Below are 21,922 nucleotides of genomic sequence, written 5' to 3' on the forward strand. Positions count from 1 at the left end.
TAATACGATGTGTCATGAAGCGGCTGTAAAGGGGGAAAAAGCAAACACCATGGTGGCCAATCTAAGGTTAGAGCTTTTTCTAAGTGTTTAAATAGCCTAATCTAAACACGAGGATTCCCTGTGCGGTGCGCTCGAGCGGTCATGCACACACACTCTCGACCCAGTCTTCATTAAAAAGAGACGGGCGGAACACTCCTTAGCAAGTGTCTTTCAAAATCAAATCGCTCGAACCAGCTAGAAAACTAATTCGTACTTATTTAAATCTGCTTGAACGTATTTAAGACCCTTTCTAGACACAACAACGACAGTAACGTCGACTGTGATGTCATCGTCGGTTGTCTTTCTTCGTCCACACTGTGATTAATAATTCTTAGTTTTGTCTTTCAAATCGTTTTTCTTCGATGCTTCCGTTTGTTAACACAGCTTTTTATTTATTTATTTTTATATGTGAACGTGACGTAAGGTTTTTGGCGTCTTAATGATTTACGGTATTCATTGTAATAAATCACCATCTTCTCTCCCCCTCCCCTACGAGAAAGTTTACACCGACGATAATGGGTAATAGGTGATACTCTTTCTCCACCATAGTAAAATGTAACGTTTCTTACAAACGCCACTTAAAAAAGAAACGCGCGTGATTCATTTCGACTTACTACTCGCTCGATTTCGTGTTTTAAATGCAAAATTCTATGCGACATTGTAACTAGATGAACTAGATTAGTTTACGACGTAATTTGAGCATAAAACTATGTAAACATGATGTCATAAGGGTAACGACGACTTAGAAAAATGAAAAAGGTTTCTTATGTCCCCAAAATTCAGTATTTCTCAAGTCTGCGCGGTTCCCACCTGTCATCCAGAGCAGTACAAATTCCTAACCCCTCCCTGTCGTGAAATTAAACCTAGAATAGCAGGTTATCCCCTCTTAACTGCGTAGCAAGCTTTCTCTATAGGCTAGCTAGGGTAACGAAAGTTGCTAACATAGCGACGAACCAACTAAAAATAACAGCATCAAACAAAACTAAATGCTAAGATAAAACAGCAAAGCCTACCGATTATCGACGTTTGGTGAAAAGGATCCAGAGGCGGACAAGGGTGAAAAGAAAAGGTTCCAAAAGGTATAAACTGACTAGACCGCATGCACACGGAATTAACAACAATAGTGTTTTTTTTCTCACAGGCCTCGATGCCCGGATGTCGGCTGCGAGAAACAACTGTGCAAAAAGGGGGGTTGAGCGCGGGCCTCAACAAAAATCCTTCTAGCTATAAGTAGTCGCATAACAATCGTATTTATGTATTAATGGTCTAATATAAATATAGATGTGGCCCGCCTAGATTAGCCCAGGCTACCTGCGGGTTCGCGCTGTTGCTATTGTCAAGTTTTTTAACTTAATGTGTATATATTTCTGTAAAATTGTAAATATGCGAGTCATAATAAAAAAAGTTGTTGTTGTTGTTGTTGTTAGTCCCTCAAGACATTTTGCTAATGTAATTGAACTGTATAGGCTGAAGTCTTAATTTTACCAGAGTCTATCAGTATTCTGATCTTCTTTCACATATTTGTTATAACAATCCGCAACCTACTGTGTTCTTGGCATGTTACGTTCCAAAACATTAAAGGTTAATTTAAGCGTAAATGTTCTTACAAAAGAAGATTCTTTAACAAGGAGATATGCGTTATAAAGCAAATCAAGGCATTTGAAAACAGCATTAATCTTAATTTACAGTTTTTTGCTCCTAAACCCCCTCGACTATTGCAAAAGTGTAAGGTTTCTTTGAAACAGTGAAAACGTTACATCTTTTAGACACGCTTGCTACACAATTTCATCTTTCAAATGTAAAGGTCAAATAAATGAAGAAGCGTTCTCAAGTCGAATTACTCACAAAATAGACGGGAGTCGAACCCACGACCTTCTAGAATACAAGTTGGACGCTCTTACCGCTGAGCTATGGAGAGCTCATGGCGAGGAAGGTCTTAAACTACCTCCCTTGGGGAACTCAGAAAATTTATTTTTTGAGTAATTCGACTTGAGAACGCTTCTTCATTTATTTCACTTTATCCAAGTCACCATTTCACTTATCAATGTTAAAGTCTTTACATCATAATACTTCACTAGATTAGTTCACACGGCAATTTGGGTATTAAGCTTTCAGGGGCGGATCTAGGGAGAGGGTGCAGGGGATGCGCACCGCCCCCCTCCCCCCTCCCTAAATGAAGACTTTTTTTTTCGTATTCGCTTATAAAATCTGTTTACCTCACCAGTCAGTTACGCTATTCCTTAGTGGTGCACCCCTCCTAAGGAAAATCCTGGATCCGCCCCTAAGCTATATAAACATGATGTCATAGAGACCGTACAGTCCAACACAGGGTCGGCACAAACTGACAAAAACTGAATATAATCTTATGTATTGAAACATCTACTTCAATATGTATACTTTGTCAGCTTTATAGCTAGTCACGAGAACACGTCCATCTGGCGCTGTTGCTATTCCAATAGGAGTTGGTAAATCAGTGATAGTTTTGCCTGTGAAGCGACCGTCTAAAGAAAACTGCTGAACTCGGTTATTGCCATAATCACATACAAGAAGATTATTGCAGCTGTCTAGAAGCATGCCATGCGGACAGTCAAATTGTCCATCTTGCATCCCTTCTTTTCCAAACTTGTACAGGAAAGTTCCTGACTGATCGAAAACCTTAATGCAGTCATTGCCGCCATCAGCTATGAGAAACAGGTGTTTGTAATGAATGCAGCTTGATGGTTCGTTGAGTTTCTCTGGGCCACTGTCTCCAAACATGGAAATAGTTTCTCCTTCCTGTGACAACACTTGTATCCTATAATTCTCCAACTCGGTTACAACAATGCGTCCTTCATCATCTAAGCAAACACCAACTGGATGAAAAAACTCTCCTTTTCCTGCACCACATTTTCCAAAGCTTTTCACAACAGTTCCTGTCTGGATGTTTATGTGTTGTATTCTATGATTCCTTTGATCTGCAATTAGAATCTCATTGTTGTTTACATAGGAAACGCCCACTGGGTAGTCAAATTGTCCAGGATTTTCTCCTTCGCAACCAATTTTCCTTAAACAGTTGCCATCTCCATCAAATACATAAACACAGTGGCCATCGCCATCTGTTACAGCTATCTTGCCTTCTGTGTTAACAGCAATTCCAAATAGCCTTTTGAGTTTGTCTCGTGGAAAGAATTTTAAGTCCAACTCGCCAACGACCACAAGTTCACGTTCTTTCACCAGCACCATAAAAGGACAGGTTGGAAGTTCATTGCCATTGATCTTCACTTCAATGCTGTAGGCGCCCGGTACTTTTGGAGTAAATCTCAGCTGAAGATTACCGTCCTCTTTCTCAACAACAATCACATTTGTAACATCTTTAGCGGGTTCAATCAGAACGTCAACTTGATCTTTCAGGTCAGGCTGGTTGATCATCGTCCCTTCAGATGTTTGGGGGCATAACGTAAACACTGCTTCTACACCAGCCTGAAGAGTTTGATTCAGTCCTTCAAGCGTTGATCGACTTGCGTCTGCCTTTGGGATTGTCTCAATAAAACCTAATTTCAAGTTCTTTGTAGAAGCAGCGGTAAATTTGACAAATGAGGTCTCATCATGTTTTGGAACTTCAATTTCACGCAACACTTCAAATCGCTGTTTCAAAGTTTCCTTGTTCCTCATGATATCTGAGCTTGAGCTTCTTTCTGTCAGATTTTTAGCAAACTCAACTGCTTGCTTCATTTGTTTGAGCAGAGACTGAGCTTCCCGGATGGCATGGTTGACTCTCTCGAGTCTCGTCACGCGTGTTGTCTCGAGTGATATAATCGCCTCACGCTCGCGCTCTCGAATCACTTCGATCATCTGCCCAGCAGCTTCCGAGACCTCGCGTTTAGCGGTTGCGACATTGTTTTCCAGTTCAAAAGCCGTTTCTTCAAATTGTTGTATCAATTCACAAAGCTCGCTCACCCTTTCGTTAATCATTTCAGCGCCAGACATGATGTTGGGTTTCTCGTCATGAGCTGCTTTGTCGAGTAAAACGATGTCGTGATTTCGGTGATCCGTGACTATGCAAATTTGGCAAACACAAGCTTGGCACGAAAAACAGAAAAAACTCGTGATTTCTTTATCGTGGAACTGCTGTGAACAAAATGGTTGTCGCTTCAGCAAGGCTTCGTAATCTTCTGCTTTAAACTCCTTTACTGGCGTGACTTTATGTCCTTCGAACGACTCACTCAGCATTTCATGTGTGTTGTAACAGTCTGGGCACATAAACCGTCCACAGTCAAAGCAATAGTACATATGGGAATTGTTTTTCTTACATTGGGAACAAGTAATGTTACTTCCATCACCAGTCCGTTGCACGGCAAGAAGACTCAGCAAACTATTGTGGAAAAAAGTGCTCGGTAACACTGCGCGAAAAGCCAAATATTCGGGCCCGAATTCGCTCGAATACGGATCGGCGCACGCCGCGTATGCCGCAATGTTCTGACGTATTCGATTGCGGCTGACTCGAAATACACCTGGAATATTCTATAGGAATCCGGCCTGTTTTTCCGTATTCAAATTTAATACTCGTGAATGACTCGAAGTGTTCGATAAATCATACGGGCCACGTTTTGGTAGATTAATGTTGCATTAGATGCTCTTCGAAGATATAGCGATCATTTATGACTCGAACATTTTCGAATACTCTCAGTCGTTCGAGAGTTTGCGACTGGAACACGAGATGTACGACGCCACTTCTGACGTGAACGTCTTCGAATACTAATGAATACGTCAAGTATGCTCCAATTTTCGAGAATCGCACGCTATGAATACGAAAGTCATGTCACATTTTTCACAGCCAAAGATGTCTTGCGTCGCCAAGAACGGGTTTTATGCAGATAATATACGCTACCGCGTAGTTCAGTCAGACAACACGCGTGTGTTTCGAAGCGTGCGACTAGAACACGAGACTCATGCGAAGTATGAAACGTGTTCATGTTTGAATACTGAGGCATACGTGACGTTTTAAGGTATTCGAAACGACACACTTCAAGTGTTCTGTGGTGTTCGACTGGAACACGGGACTCATGCGAAGTATGAAACGTATTCATGTTTGAATACTGAGGCATACGTGACGTTTTAAGGTATTCGAAACGACACACTTCAAGTGTTCTGTGGTGTTCGACTGGGACACGAGACTCATGCGAAGTATGAAACGCGTTCATGTTTGAATACTGAGGCATACGTGAGGTTTTAAGGTATCCTAAACGACACACTTCAATTCATGTCTCCTGTTCGACTGGAACACGTGATCGAATACTGACGCCAAGTACTGAGGACCCTTACCAAAGCTTGTATATCCCCCAAACTGTGTTCAAACTGCCATGTGTAACTGACACACTTTTTAATTCCTTTGGATTCCTAACAAAACCCACCCAAAAGAAAGAAAATTACCAGGACAATATTTATTTATTTATTTTTTTTATTTATTTAATATGTATGTTATCCCAACAAAACTAAACAACTGCCGTTATGACATCTTCATTTCATTTCAAATTTTATACTTTATTTATAAATAATAAAACTTATATTGTTACTTGTTCGTGTATGTTTATTTTCATCAAACTATGGAAGAATTTACATTGCCAAGACCCTATGTTATGAAAAAGTATAAGGAACCATCTGAGAAGCAAAACCTAAAAAAACACCATAACATTTTGTATGCATTTACTTTATATCTACATGCTGCTTTGTTATGAAAAAGCATAACCATCTGAGAAGCAAAGTCTTTAAAAAACACTAGAACATTTTTTTTGCAAACTTTATAACTAGATGCTGCTGTGTTATGAAAGGGGAAAATGAAGCATTTGAGAAGCAAAGTCTGAAAACCACTCTTCTATAACATTTTGCATACAACTTTCTAACTAGATGCTGCTATACTATGAAAAAGCAGAAGGAATCATCTGAGAAGCAGTCTAAAAAACACTTACATTTTGTATGCAAACTTTAGAACTAGATGCTGCTATGTTACGAAAGAGAATTAAGGATGAATTAATGAATTGCTACTTTGCATATTTAACATCATTATTATTTGGTTCAACAATCGGAATCCTCTTAACATTACCATATACCTTTAGAAGTGTCTCACTCAAAAGGGATGTAGTGCATCCGATTTAATCTGTAGACACTGTATGTAAACCCCATATCAAATTAAAACTTATAGAGCTGGCTATCAAACTATACCAAGGACTTTCAAATAAAATGAATCGCCAAATTTTTCTAGACATTTTAGTGCTGGCTTCCAAACCATTGTTATTATTATTATCACATTTTGAAAGCTACATGTACAAGTCAAAGCGAACTTTGTTTCTTGTTAATTTAATTTGTTTCTCAGTTTCTGGACACAAAACACTAAAAAAATTGCCTGCGTGTTACCATATTCAATCGCAGTAAAAAGTTACAGAACATTTCCAAACCAGGATTAAAGAATGGTGGAGTGATCATTCAAAAATCACTCTCAGAGAAAAAATATTTCAAAATAAAAATTAATAGACATGGATGATAAACTAGCTACTGTCCAAAATTTGAGGCAGACTCACTCTGACTTAGCTTTCAAAAAGTGATTTGGACGCTCGCATAGAGAAACCCTGAAAAATTTGACAATTCATTTTATTTCAAAATTCTTGGTATACATGTAGATGTACGTGTAGATTGATAGCCAGCTTTATTGGCTTTAATTAGACATGCTAAATGGTGTGGATGCAAAACACTCTGAAATATATAGGGTAACCTCAAGACAAAGAGCTGAAAATTCAAACCGAGTCCTGAGATCAACACTAAGTGTCGACAGAATTGATGACCAAAAGGTTTTATCACATTTGGAAAGCTACACTGTAAGCACCTGGGTTTCTACTGCATGCAAAAACATACTTAAGATGCCTTTGAGAGAAGAGAGAGTTGTGTTGCACATTAATCAAGTTTAAAGTGCAAACAAAGTATGAAAGGATGTGAGGGCCAGAGTTTGTGGGCTTAAAAACATTCAAAACAATTCAAGCAACAATGTTCAAGGTTACTGATTATGTTTCACTTTGCACTGAAAAAGGTAGGCAAGCTCTAGAAGCCTTTAATTTTTTGCTAGATATGGTGCAAACTTTTTATGCGTTAATTAATCCAATCAAAATTTGAGTATCAAATTCAACATTGTTCTGAATTTTCAGCACTTAACCTGAAATGAGTGGCTAATAGCCAATAGCCACTCTGAGCAAACAGAATGAACTGATTAGATAACTTCATGTAGACATGCAAACAAATTCCAACTTAGGCTAATAACCTAAATGAGTAATAAAACTCAATTTTCAATATTTACCTTTGGAAGGAATATGGTTAGTACAGTGGAGCCTCGATTTAATGAACCTCTATATGATGAGGTCCTGAGTATAACGAATGATTTTCATGGCCCCAGTTATAGTAGACTATACGGAAAAGAACCTTGATACAACGAAACCCTGTTATAGTGCTCAGTAGTAAACTACAGCGTGATTATAACAGATGATGAACTGAGCAACTGTAGATCTGACTTGACATTTTATTACTATTTAGTTTCGTACAACACAACTTGTGTGCAGTACTCATCAGATAAAATTGCCAAATGGGAATTTACATCATTACACTGATTTGAATACACAAGCAACCATCGGAAATGTGATAGCTAAAATGAGTGAATGCTTTTACAAAACAAAGGAAAGTTGGAAATTACAAATAAACTCTGTTATTATTGAAATACAAAAGAAGATGTAAAATTTAAAATTTAAAATTTAACATTTAACATTTTTTAGGAGAAATTTGTTTGCATGTCTACATGAAGTTATCTAATCAGTTCATTCTGTTTGTTCAGAGAGGCTAACTCAGGTTTATAAATAATAAAGTACTTCTCCCAGAGGCGTAGGTTACATCGATTTGAAGTGGGGTTATATTGGGCAGCGTCCAAGTGACTTTGACAATAAATCAAAGTTCAAAGTCACTTGAAAGATTTTAAAGCAAGCTGCCCCATATAACCCCACTTCAAATCGATGTAACCCATGCCTCTGTGAGAAGTACCTTTGTAAACCTGAGTTAGCCTCGCTGAATAAATGGAATGAACTGATAACTTCATGTAGACACGTAAACAAATTCTTCCTGAAAAAATGCTTAATTTTAACTTTTAAAGCTTCTGTTGTTACACAATAGTAACAGTGTTTATCTATAATTTCCAACTTTCCTTTTTTTTTGTAAAAGCATTCACCTATTGTAGCTATCATATTTCCAACAGTTGCATGTGTATTTCAAATCAGTGTAATGATGTAAATTCGCATTTGGCAATTTTATCTCATGAGTGCTGCACACAAATTGTATACTACAAACTAAATAGTAATAAAATGTCAAGTCAGATCTACAGTTGCTCAGTTCATCATCTGTTATAATCACGCTGTAGTTTACTACTGAGCACTCTGAAAACAGATCTGCAAATCACCTTGTTTATATGTAAAATATATAGAGACTGACTGGTGAAATGCTAAAATTTGCTTGCCAATATAATTTTTCAGAAGCTCTTACAAAAATAAATCTTAAAAAGTCTCCATGACCCCTAAATAGTCATAAATACATACATGTATCTTGTAAGCCAGAGTTCTTCCTCACAGGTTTTCCTTTTTTTTTTTCTTCAAGTAAGGATGTCAGGGATTATACATACATGTAAGGCATTACCAATTTTACTTCATCCTATGATTAAAATACAATACGCATAAAAGGTTAGTTAAGTTTATGTGTAAATCCATACTGGGAAACCTCAAATCAACCTTGCAGTACTAAGGAAAATATCATAATAAATCAATCAGTAAATTTTACACAATAGTTTGATTTAATGGTTTCATTCAATATCATTCCCATCGCTGTCCCTTTTGAAATCAAGGTTACATTAACTTCCAATGTATAGCTTCTGCTTGATAAAGAAACATTTACAACCAGAGGCAATTCCATACATCTTAAGCAAACTTTACAACTGAAGTTTACCCTGGAAACTTAAGCTTAACTCACTCGTACGTACAAGACAACCCGGGAAGACAACAATGGCTTACGTTTTACCTGTTGTTGTTGACTCGTACCTCCGTACGTATCGACGTTTTCACCAGCTGTATGCCACCAAAAACTGCTTGAAATCGTGCACAGAGAAGAAGTGAAGATAAACTGAATTTTGTCCGCCAAAGTAGAGCTTTTAAACAGTGAAAAAGGACCAAGAGATCGATGCAAGCTTCAACATTTCACACCTTTCAAAAAAGACGCCAAAAAATGGCGCGAGAACCGAGAGAACATGGTATCTAATGTGGAAAACCGCTGATCCGTGCTTGTTGAAGGTCGGACACTCAATGCTGATGTATGTCGTTTCTCTCATTTCGTTACAAGTCGCTTCGAAACACATTTAACGTCAATTTCGTTTTAAAAGTAACCTCGAGGAAAAAATCTGATTGAAGTGTTTTCGTCGTTGTAATACGTTTTGCGATTTCTTGTTCAAACGTAATGCAATGTTGATATGATGGCAGGGAGTCGACTGAGGAAGCTATTGGGCCGTTATTTAGGAGTTTCGTTGCCCTGCGGGCTCCGGAGTTAAACTCATCCCACAGAGAAAAGATATTTGTCTGAGGGTCTCGGGACTTTCTCCGCTGAATACACCAAAACTTCTCCGAAACGAGCTTGATTCCTCTTACTAACCAAACTTTGCGCAGCTTTACGTGTCTCTAGTCAGTTTAACTTTGCGGAACTTTACGTATCCCGTAGTGTCCAATTTGTGGTTTCGTGCTGTGCAGCACTTAACCACTTCAGACGAGACGGGTCACACAAAGAGAAATCGCTTTGTAGTGATTATCCCGAAAACGTCGGTCAAAACCGAATGACGGGAATTCGAAATTACAACAAAGTGTGTAAATTTCTTGACTCAAGCGAAACACATGCGCTGCGCCGACAACATGAACCAAAAAAGTACAATTGTTCTGGTCAACGAACGAATATACGGTCGTGCTCCTCCCGTATGCCCATATTCGATAAGAATTTTCCAGGTCCACGTCACGGTTGTACACGCCATGAATACTCTAGAATTCTATAGCTTTGGCGTCAAGATCACGTATTCGAGGATAAACGTATACACGCGCAGATCGCACATACTTTGAATTCATAGTCTAAATTTTGTTTCCAGGAGAATGCTATGCACCCGAACTGTTACCTTCTTTTATAAAGTTCTTTTTACAAAGGGTTCGCCATCATACTCTAGGAGTACGACAGATGTGTGGTATATTTTAACGAAAATCCTCGAACGATTATGAACGGAGCGTATTCCACCATATTCGACACGAATATTCCAGGTGTACGTCACGTGTTGTGTGCGGCTTGAATACTCTAGGATTCTATTGCGTCACAATCACATATTCGAGTCTAGAATACTCTAGAATATTTTAGCTTTCACGCAGTGTAAACTCTTGAAACGATTTCCATCGGGCAGATCGATTTGGGCTTGGCACTCTGGACAACGGAACTTTCCTTGTCTGTGGCTGGCTCTGGCGTGATTCTCCAAACACTGACAGCAAAATGTGTGTAGACATGATATAGTTTTGGGTTGGTTGTAGGTATCAAGACAAATCGAGCATTCAAGATGTTTCTTGAGGTCTTTCAAAAGGGACTCCATCGCTAGGCGTCGCTTGTTTAGTGAAGCTTGCGAAACAGAACTGCGTAAGATTTTATTTTTAGATTCCGAGAAAACCGAATTAATTAACGTCATAACTGTCTGCTTGGAGCCAATCATCAACGTCTGATTGAAGCGTTAGTTGATCTTTTGAGCGATTTACGTCGACTCGGGGTCAGTAAAGAGGCTCTTAAAAAATCGGATATGCTTGTCCCATTTTTGTACAGTTTACTCAAAAGAAACAAATAAACAGAGAAACCCTCCCCACAAAAATATCGCCACTTTCAATCCGAAGTGTCATATAGTGGTAGTAGAAAGATGGTGTCAATGGGGTAGTGACTTTTTAAATGGCTAACGGTTAAAAAGTATGTTTACGCCTGAGGTTGAGTTTTTGGCCCTTTTACGGCTAATGGTTAACTTTTTCCCGTTATGGTAAACTGAAATTTTAATAATTAATTATTATTGTTTTACATTATAATGTAATAGTTAACTGAAAATTTAATAGTTACTTTCCATTGCCGTTGAGTTACGGCGAAGAACGCGAGAACGCGGGGGTGGAGTCCCCACCCCCTATCCTGTCAAGTCTTCCGTTTTGCGCTCTCTTCCAGTTCCCTCTCGATTCTATCCACGCGTTTAATGACCGAATAAAGATACGAGAAAATAGAGGGCAGTGAACAGTCTACTGGCGAGCCCATTAAGTCTCAGATCGAACGACCCCAAACCAAATTTATTGGCCTAATCATTCAGGCCAAGAAAGTCAATCAAAATACGTTCGAAAGAAGCAATATATTTGAATCCTTGATATGTATCTTTCTATCGGCTTCTCCTCTCCAGTGCGATAGATACTAACAACCGCCTTCACTATAGCTGACTATAGCTATAGCTAGCCATGGATAGCCAACCTTTCTGGGAATACCCCCCCCCCCCCCTTCCACCTCGCAGGCTAAGTTTCTCTTTATGAGTGGCTGCGTTGCTATCATCATCATCATCTTTTTTTTTAAAATAAAGATGATGATGACAGCAAAGTGTAAGCTAGCATGCCTTGCGAGGCTGATTGACTGATTTCCCATGATGCATTTCTATCTTGATTGTTTACCATGTGAGTCAGCCATCTTGATGGCTTCGTGATTAAAGCTTAGAGAACCTAAACGTCTTTGGAGCTCATTACAAAAGCAGCCACTCACAAAGAGAAACTTAACCTGCGAGCAGGCCCTGGGTGAGGAGGGGGGGGGGGGGGACATTCCCAGAAAGGTTGGTTAGAGGTGTGTCGCCCACTTCCTAAAACCCTTACCCTATTTATGACCAAAATCTGCGATTTTTGCTACCCTATTTATGACCTAGCCAAAAATTCGATACTCTATTTTTGGCCGTTGCCGCTGGCACAGTTGCCCTAAATATAAGTTATGAAGGGCTTTTGTTGACGGTCTTATTGATAATGATAAAAAAGTAGCTTCTTCCAAGGAACATACCCATTTCAAGACTAGAGTGCTAAAACCACACCCTATTTAAGACCAAAATGGCCAAAATCGATACCCTATTTATGACCAAAACGCCTGAAAAACCCTACCCTTTGGGGCCGCACATACCTATATAGCCTGTTTAAGGGAGTACCCCCCCTCCCCCCGCGGGCGAGGAGCCTCATCTTTGAGTCGCGCGCGCGAGCGGTGACGAGCAAAGCGATCTATCCGGAAGGAGTTTGGTGAAGAGGTGCCAAGAAAGTGAGCCTGCTTTGACATCTGTAATTTTTTCATTGTTGCTTCGCCTGAGCGAAGTGAAATATCATTGGTCGAAAAGCCGGAAAGGCGAGAAAAATGCCAATCTATTATGAGGAGCGATTTAATAGATCCCCATGGAGTCGGTAATTAACCGTACCCCTGTAACCGCACGTTCTCACAATATAATATAAGTCGTCCACATCTGGAGTCAGAGGAAGAGTTGAGTGCGTGTATTACGGATTGTTTTAACCAATTTCCAGTCTATATCTGGTTAAATTTCAAACTACCTAAAGAGGGAATGATGAATCAAGACGTACTTGTCGTGTTGCCGACTGCATGTCTTAACAAAGGGGTGCTTTAAATTTTTTCTTGACTTTTCTGAGGTGTTCCTCTGATTACGTCCATGTTGTTTACCATCAATGGATAGATTGAATAGCCTCGCTATCGTCTGTATTGAGCGCGCCTATGGCAATAAAGTCATTGTGAACAGTATGAACAAGATAATTAACATTTTAGGAAAACACCATGGAAGGGAAAACTTTTTCTTTTAATAAGTTTTAGATTTTACTAGATTGAGGCTGTTGATAGAGACCATTGAGTTTACAAGCTCTCAGTATAAGATATAATTATTTTTCAGGGAATTATAGCAATTTAATAAGATGTGAGAATTGGGAACGTTTGTGTTTGTCATGCAATTTGAGTGTGTTTGCATCCCAATTTCAACACTCACGCATTAGGGCATTACGTCATTGTTTCGGGCAAGAAAGTCATGGCCCAACCCCTCCCCTCCAAGTCCGAAGGTGCCTGCACGCCTATGCAACCAAAAAAACTTCCATTCCAGGCCTCTGTTTAATGAACGGACTGACAGAAAAATTATTCAGACATTTTAGAGTTCACCATTGCTGTGCATTTGTAATCGTGACTAATTCAGCTGACAAGACAGAAGCTAATTTTAGCAACAAAATGGCTGCGTTACATTCGAATTAGTGCTACGCTAACATTTTTCCTGGGCTCGATTTACCGGCCGCTGTTGGGGAAAGGAGCCCGCACACCTCCGGACTCGAGAAAGCGGCGGAAATCGAGCCTACGTTTTTAATTGACCCGGAAGATTCCCAGCGCGGTGCGCGCAAGCAATACCATGAACGCCTGCACTCGGGCGGTCATGCGCACATACTCCCGACCCAGTCTTCATAAAAACGAGACGGGTGAAACACTCCTTAGCCTGCGCAGCTGGTTACAAAAGCTATACGCAAGTGTCTTTCAAAATCACATCGCGCGAGCCAGCTAGAAAACCAATTCGCACTTATTTAAATCTACTCGAACGCATTAAAGACTCTCGGTAAACTCAACAACGACAATTTCAAAAACGTTTTCAAAAACCGCACACTTAACCTCTCATCGTCGACTGTGATGTCATCGTCGGTTGTCTTTCTTCGTCCACACCGTGATTAATAATTCTTAGTTTTGTCTTTCAAATCGTTTGTCTTCCATGTTTCCGTTTGTTAACACAGCTTTATATTTATTTTTTTTTATTTGTGAACGTGACGTAAGATTTTGGCGTCTTAATAATTTACGGTATTCATCGAAATAAATCACCATCTTCTCTCCCCCCCCCCCCCCGCCCCCTTACGAGAAAGTTTACACCGAGGATAATGGGTAATAGCTGATACTCTTCCTCGACCATAGTAAAAGTGTAACGTTTCGTACAAAGGTCACTTAAAAAAGAACGCGCGTGTTTTATTCCCGCTTACTACTCGCTCGATTTCGTGTTTTCTAAAAAGTAAAATTCTATGCGATATTGTAACTAGATGAACTAGATTAATTTACGACGTAATTTGGACATAAAACTATATAACCATGACGTCACAAGGGTAACGACGTCTTAGAATAATGAAAAAAGAGGTTTCTTATGTCCCCGAAATTCAGTTTTTCCCAGGTCTGCGCGGTTCCCATCTGTCATCTAGAGCAGCGCAAATCCTAACCCCTCCCCCGCTTCGTGAAAGTTTACACCTAGAACAGCAAGTTATCACATCCTAAACGTCCTCGACTATGCGTAGCAAGCGTTCCCGTACTAGTTAGAACTTTTTCCGCAACCGGGCCGCGCGCAAGTTGGAGCGAGAGGAAACAAAAACGAAGCCTGGGATGGTGGGGCTAATTAACTGTCGCCCCACCACCCCATGCTATGCAGTCAAGCGGCAAGTACAGTCAGTCTTTTCCAATGCGGTAGGTATTTTTTGCAGGGTGCAGGGTGCAGGTTGCAGGTTGAAATTTAATCATAATTGGAAAACCGCTGGCACTTAAAAGAAACGGACAAGCGGTAGACTTACCGTGACTGTTACATGACTCTGTTTACGATCGCTCTGCAAGATGGCTTCCACCTAAGTGCCAAACCGGCCGAAGCGATGGGAGGAGAGTATATTTCAATGATTTTAAGCCTGCAATGAATTATTGGTTTTGAAAAAAACATCTGAAATATCATCTGAAATACGTGCTGAATTTGGTTTCTTAGCTGTGAGAACCAAAATGAAAGCACACTGAGCTTGTGCTAGTATATTCCGTCGGTTAAAATCTTGTTATTTCATTTCTTTATTTATTTGCTTCATTTGAGATGGCAATCTTCTGTTGTTGAGGGAAGACCCGAGCCAAATCTGGAATCGATGAAAACATCTGTGGAGCGGCCATCCTGATGGCTTTCAAGAGATTTCACTGGTCTCAGCGCGTCGATGGATAAGTACTTATCGCGAAACTTATCGTGGATCGATCGCGTTTTCACTATGTGAAAGAGGCGAATTACTTTATGTAAGAACCCCTGACGAGTATGTAGGTTATTAATTATTTTTAGTGCCAGTGGTTTTCCAGTTATAATTAAATTTCAACCTGCAACCTGCACCCTGCGCCCTGCAAAAAATACCTGCCGTTTCCAATGCTGTTTCGTGCAAACTAAGACATAAAGCTATACTGAAAATAACTTGATTCTACGCATCCTGATGAGCACAGCTAATGTATCAAATTAATTTAACCCGGAATATGCAAATTTGACGAACTGTGCTCAAGTAGTTTCATACAACACACTCACTCACCACTTTACAAATTTCAAAGCAAAGACAAAATTACAGGTATGGTGCTTTTACAACCCACAGATTTTATTCAAATTGGCGCTAAGTTTCCTATTTGAAAAAAGAACTATCACGATTGTCAGCTCTGTTTATAAACAAGGCTGTGATTTAGCCATAAATTTAGCCACGTTTCGGATCGCGGCTGAAGGGTCTTTGTTTTACATTAAATTTACAACTTTTAAATGTTACAAGTTACAGTCTTTTTTTGTTACAAGTTTCAGTCCCCTATCGTTTAAGATTTTAAAAAAGCTTTTAGAAAAACCCAAGATATTGAATAATGAACCGCATGCAATGACACAAGCCAATTATTTCAATATCTTCAAATAAGTCTGAATAGGCGTTCTTGGTGAAGCTTATCCAAAAGCCGATAGGAACGTGACGAGGTCAGTTCTTTACGTAAGTCCCCGTTTTATTCTGAAAATAATTAATTAATGGCTAAAATTACAAGCTGCTAGCTGGGGTTTCGAAAGTTGCTAACATAGCGACGAACCGACTAAAAATAACAGCAACAAACAAAACTAAATGCTAAGATAAAACATCAGAGCCCACCGATTATCGACGTTTGTAATTTGGTGAAAAGAATCCAGAGGCGGACAAGGGTTGAAAGAAAAGGTTCCAAAAGGTATAAATTGACTAGGTCGCATGCACACGGGAATTAACCACAACAGTGTTTTTTTCTCACACGCCTCGATGCCCGGATGTCGGCTGTGAAGTCCCTCGAGACATTTGCTAATATAATTGAACTGCATAGGCTAAAGCCTTAATTTTACCACAGTCCATCAGTACTCTGATCTTCTTTCACATATTTGTTATAATAATCCCCAACCTGTTGTGTTCTTGGCATGTTATGTTCCAAAACATTAAACGTTAATTCAAGCGTCAATGTTCTTACAAAAAAGGATTCTTTAACAAGGAGATATGCGTTATAAAGCAAGTCAAGATATTTGAAAACAGCATTAATCTTAATTTACAGTTTTTCATATTTACAATCGTGAACAAAAGTCCCAAGGACTTTTGTCCACGATTGTCTCATGCAATTTAACGAATTATCTGTGTTTTACTACTCAAGTTTGAAAACAGCGCTGCTTCCATTTTAAAAACGCGCTAATATTCTCCCTCCCCACCCAATATAATGCTGAAAATCAGAACAAATTGCAGGTAGTAGTTTTTAACATTGTATGGGGAGTGGGGGGCGAGGTTAGGCAGGTGAAGTAGTATTCGCGTCTGGCGTGTGTGCAAAAGCACCAAAAGTGCAAATTTGTCCCAAGAACTTTTGTCCATGATTGTAGAATAACCTACCGTAGTTGAAGTTTTTCTTACGTCCGTGTGATTTCATGATTACCCCTGGAATACCGGGTTATTGCTCCTAAACCCCCTCGACTATTACAAAAGTGTAAGGTTTCTTTGAAACAGTGAAAACGTTACATCTTTTAGACACGCTTGCTACACAATTTCGTCTTTTAAATGTAAAGGTCAAATAAATGAAGAAGCGTTCTCAAGTCGAATTACTCACAAAATAGACGGGAGTCGAACCCACGACCTTCCGGAATAGAAGTTGGACGCTCTTACCGCTGAGCTATGGAGAGCTCATGGCGAGGAAGGTCTTAAACTACCTCCCTTGGGGAACTCAGAAAATTTATTTTTTGAGTAATTCGACTTGAGAACACTTCTTCATTTATTTCACTTTGTCCAAGTCACCATTTCACTTATCAAGTCTTTCCATCATAATACTTCACTAGATTAGTTCACACGGCAATTTGGGTATTAAGCTTTCAGGGGCGGATCTAGGGAGAGGGTGCAGGGGGTGCGCACCGCCCCCCTCCCCCCTCCCTAAATGAAGACTTTTTTTTTCGTATTCGCTTATAAAATCTGTTTACCTCACCAGTCAGTTACGCTATTCCTTAGTGGTGCACCCCTCCTAAGAAAAATCCTGGATCCGCCCCTAAGCTGTATAAACATGATGTCATAGAGACCGTACAGTCCAACACAGGGTCGGCACAAACTGACAAAAACTGAATATAATCTTATGTATTGAAACATCTACTTCAATATGTATACTTTGTCAGCTTTATAGCTAGTCACGAGAACACGTCCATCTGGCGCTGTTGCTATTCCAGTAGGACCTGGTAAACGAGTGATAGTTTTGCCAGTGAAGCGACCGTCTAAAGAAAACTGCTGAACTCGGTTATTGTCACTATCACATACAAGAAGATTATTGGAGCTGTCTACAAGCATATCATATGGCCAGTCAAATTGTCCGTCTTGCTTTCCTCGTTTTCCAAACTTGTACAAGAAAGTTCCTGACTGATCGAAAACCTTAATACAGTTATTGCCTCTTTCAGATACGAGAAACATGTTTTTGTAAGGAATGCAGCTTGCTGGTTTGTCGAGTTTCTCTGAGCCTCTGTCTCCAAGTATGGAAATAGTTTTTCCTTCCTGTGACAACACTTGTATCCTATGATTGCCGCACTCGGTTACAACAATGCGTCCTTCATCATCTAAACAAACGTCAACTGGATTCTCAAACTCTCCTTTTCCTGTGCCATATTTTCCAAAGCTTTTCACAACAGTTCCTGTCTGAATATTTATGTGTTGAATTCTATGATTCCCTTGATCTGCAACTAGAATCTCGTTGTTTGTTTACATAGGAAACGCCAGACGCACACCTAAATTGTCCGGGATTTGCTCCTTCGCTACCACGTTTCGTTAAACAGTTACCATCTCTGTCGAACTCGTAAACACAGTGGCCAGAGTCATCTGTCACAACTATCTTGCTTTCTGAGTTAACAGCGATTCTATCCAGCCATTCGGGTTCATCTTCTGGAAAGAATTTTAAGTCCACCTCACCAACGACAACAAGTTCACGTTCTTTCACCTGCACTGTGAAAGGATAGGTTGGAAGCTTTTCGCCATTGATCTTCACTTCAATGCTGCAGTCGCCTGGTACTTTTGGAGTAAACTTCAGTTGAAGATTACCGTCCTCTTTCTCACTATGAATCACATTTGTAACATCTTTAGCGGGTTCAATCAGAACTTCAACGCGATCTTTCAGGTCAGGCTGGTTAATCATCGTCCCTTCAGATGTTTGGGGGCATAACGTAAACACTGCTTCTACACCAGCCTGAAGAGTTTGCTTCAGTCCTTCAAGCGTTGATGGATTTGCGTCTGCCTTTGGGATAGTCTCAATAAAACCTAATTTCAAGTTCTTTGTAGAAGCAGCGGTAAATTTGACGAATGAGGTCTCATCATGTTTTGGAACTTCAATTTCACGCAATACTTCAAATCGCTGTTTCGAAGTTTCCTTGTTCCTTATGATATCCGAGCTTGAGCTTCTTTCTGTCAGATTTTTAGCAAACTCAACTGCTTGCTTCATTTGTTTGAGCAGAGACTGAGCTTCCTGGATGGCGGAGTTAATTCTCTCGAGTCTCGTCACGCGTGTTATCTCGAGTGATATAATCGCATCACGCTTGCGCTCTCGAATCACTTCGATCATCTGCCCAGCAGCTTGCGAGACTTCGCGTTTAGCGGTTGCGATATTGTTTTCCAAGTTAGAAGCCGTTTCTTCAAATTGTCGAATGACTTGACAAAGCTCGCTCACCCTTTCGTTGATCATTTGAGCGCCAAATGCGCTTAGCATTTCGTGTGCGTTGTAACAGTCTGGGCACATAAACCGTCCACAGTCAAAGCAATAGTACATCTGGAGTTGTTTTTCCTACATTGGGAAGAACGGCAAGAAGACTCAATAAACTGTTGTAATAATAATAATAAATAATAATAAAATATTTATATAGCGCCAATATCCTAAAAGTTCAAAAACGCTTTACAGTTAGAAATATTAAAAACACTTAAGACAAATAAAGTAAAAATAAAAAAATGTCGCTAAAAAGTTATAAAAATGCTTTCTTAAAAAGGAACGTTTTTAGTTTATGTTTAAAAAGGGACACTGAGGAGCTGTTCTTGATGTCAGACGGAAGAGTGTTCCAAAGTGTAGGAGCTGCTACAGAGAAAGATCTTGCGCCATATGTTTTCAAATTGAAGTGCGGAATGGAAAGAAGTTCTTTAGAAGATGAACGTAGCTGACGAGACGGAGTGTAAGGAGTGAGAAGATCACGAACGTATGAAGGTGCCAGATCGTTTAGGGCCTTGTACGTGATGAGTAGAATTTTAAAGATGATACGATAGTTAACAGGAAGCCAGTGGAGATTAAACAAAATAGGTGTGATGTGTTCGTGTTTTCTAGAGAGGGTGATGAGACGAGCAGCGGCATTCTGGACGTGCTGTAACTTTTTTAAAAGACAGTTTGGTAAGCCATAGAGTAGAGAATTACAGTTATCCAATTTTGAAGAAACAAACGCATGAACAAGTATTTCAGTGGTGGTCGATGACAGGTACTTCCTTATATTGCTGATATTACGGAGGTGATAAAAAGATGTTTTGCAAATACTTGCAATATGTTCATTAAAACGAAAATGATGGTCAAAAATGACACCGATGTTTCTTGCTTTCTGTGACGATTAATCAACATCCAGTGATCAATCTCACGTACACAGCGCTCGATGTTGGACACAGCTAAATCCTTATCACTGGGTATAGTTGGCTGAAAGGACAGATAAAGTTGTGAATCGTCAGCATAAAAATGATAACTCAAGTTGAATTTTTTTACAATGTCTGAAAGGGGTGAAGTGTAAAGAACGTACAAAATGGGTCCCAACACTGATCCTTGTGGAACACCATATTGAAGAGCATGATCTGAGGAAGCTGCACCATCAACAGAGACATACTGCATGCGATTGGACAGATAAGATTTAAACCATAGTAACGGCTTGCCAGTAACTCCAAAGCGCTGTTGTAGACGGAAGAGGAGAATATCATGGTCAACAGTATCGAAAGCAGCAGAGAGGTCCAAAAGTAATAAAATTACCGTTCTACGTTTATCAATTGCTGTGAGGATGTCATTATGCACGCGAATGAGAGCCGTTTCTGTGCTATGATACTGTTTGTAGGCAGACTGTAATGGCTCATTCAGGTTGTTGTTGTTAACATAGGAGATCAGTTGGTTAGGAACCAACTTCTCAATTGCTTTGCTGAGAAAAGTAAGATTCGAAACAGGGCGATAATTTGAAAACTGCGTGTGATCCAGAGAAGGCTTCTTAAGAAGAGGACGTAGCTTAGCAACTTTTAATTGAGAGGGTATTTGGCCAGATTGCAACGAAGTATTTATAATCTTGGTGATAAATGGAAGCAGTGTGCTCAAAGCATTTCTTGTGACATAGCCAGGAAGAGGATCAAGATCACATGACTTGGAAGATAATTTCACAACACATTTGCGGACTTCGTCAACATCTACCAAACTGAACTCATCAAACGTATAAGGACAGACCCGGTTAACTTCAGGAACTTGATGGATGATGAGAGCTGCATTGTCTAAGTCGACCCGTATTTTGGTGATCTTATCAGAAAAGAACTCGACGAACTTATTTGCGAGATCCGAAGGCGAGTTGCAGGGCGGATATGGTATATCACACTTTCTATGTAATAGACTGTCAATTGTTTTGGAAAGAAGTTTATAGTCCGTCTGATTATCACTGATCAGCTTAGTGTAGTAAGTTCTCTTGGAAGAACAAATTAAAAAAGTTGACTACACGGCATTGATCAATAAACAACTGGCGGTCGACTGGAAGTTTGGTCCTTCGCCAACGCCGCTCCACTCTCCTACGATCTTTCTTCAAATTGTTTATTTCTTCAGAATACCAAGGTGCAGCCGGACGCAGAGTTATTGTTTTGGTTTTTACAGGAGCGTGGATATCAAGTATGGAACTAAGAACGCCATTATACTCACTGATTAAGTCATCAAGGCGCGGAAGCGGTGTGGAAAAGAGACTCGAAAGACTAGAATTCGTGACATCAGAACCAAAACTATCAAAGTCAATTGAACGAAGTTTTCTAAATGTGATAAGCTTCTTTTCCAACACTGGTTTTTTAAGCATCAGATGAAAATGAACGGCAGCGTGATCAGATATAACAAAAGGAGAATCAATTGACAAATTAGAAACAATGTCATCATCTGATCTAGTGATAACAAGATCCAAAGTGTGACCGAGAGGGTGATGAGATGAGTTGTGGAAAAAACTGCTCGGTAAACTTTTGAAACGATTTCCTTCGGGCAGATCGATTTGGGCTTGACATTCTGGACAACGGAACTTTGCTTGTCTGTGGCTGGCTCTTGCATGATTCTCCAAACACTGACAGCAAAATGTGTGTAGACATGATATGGTTTTGGGTTTGCTGTAGGTTTCGAGACAAATCGAGCATTCAAGATGTTTCTTGAGGTCTTTCAAAAGGGACTCCATCGCTAGGCGTCGCTTGTTCAGTGATACTGCAATAAGCTT

General features: G+C 39.8%; 1 protein-coding gene, 1 long non-coding RNA gene and 1 pseudogene across 2 annotated transcripts; all 3 read right to left on the reverse strand.

The window, feature by feature from the left end:
* Positions 1-799: 799 nt before the first annotated feature.
* Positions 800-10,758, reverse strand: LOC149107271 (E3 ubiquitin-protein ligase TRIM45-like). Its single transcript, XM_089296826.1, has 2 exons — positions 10,498-10,758; positions 800-4,418 (listed from the first exon to the last, which is right to left on the reverse strand). The coding sequence occupies exons 1-2, from the start codon at positions 10,703-10,705 to the stop codon at positions 2,419-2,421; spliced, it is 2,208 nt and encodes a 735-aa protein (XP_089152952.1). The 5' UTR covers positions 10,706-10,758; the 3' UTR covers positions 800-2,418.
* On the reverse strand, positions 8,674-10,467 carry LOC149107272 (uncharacterized). The gene is made up of 2 exons (XR_016209428.1): positions 9,115-10,467; positions 8,674-8,751 (listed from the first exon to the last, which is right to left on the reverse strand). It is a non-coding gene; the product is annotated as an uncharacterized LOC149107272 (long non-coding RNA).
* A 6,778-nt stretch (positions 10,759-17,536) lies between the features above and the next one.
* LOC149107273 (tripartite motif-containing protein 2-like) lies at positions 17,537-21,915 on the reverse strand (annotated as a pseudogene).
* Positions 21,916-21,922: the final 7 nt, after the last annotated feature.

This window comes from Orbicella faveolata, unplaced genomic scaffold (genome assembly GCF_042242905.1).
Source record: "Orbicella faveolata isolate gen_17 unplaced genomic scaffold, um_ofav_v1 contig_27, whole genome shotgun sequence".
Lineage (NCBI taxonomy): Eukaryota > Metazoa > Cnidaria > Anthozoa > Scleractinia > Merulinidae > Orbicella > Orbicella faveolata.

Excerpts from the sequence above, each read along its gene's own strand:
- LOC149107271 (XM_089296826.1), bottom strand. The coding sequence starts at position 10,705 with ATGGAGTCCCTTTTGAAAGACCTCAAGAAACATCTTGAATGCTCGATT. Across the intron at positions 4,419-10,497 it reads CGATGGAAATCGTTTCAAGA|TGTTACCGAGCACTTTTTTC; the intron begins GTTTACACTGCG and ends CTTTTCGCGCAG.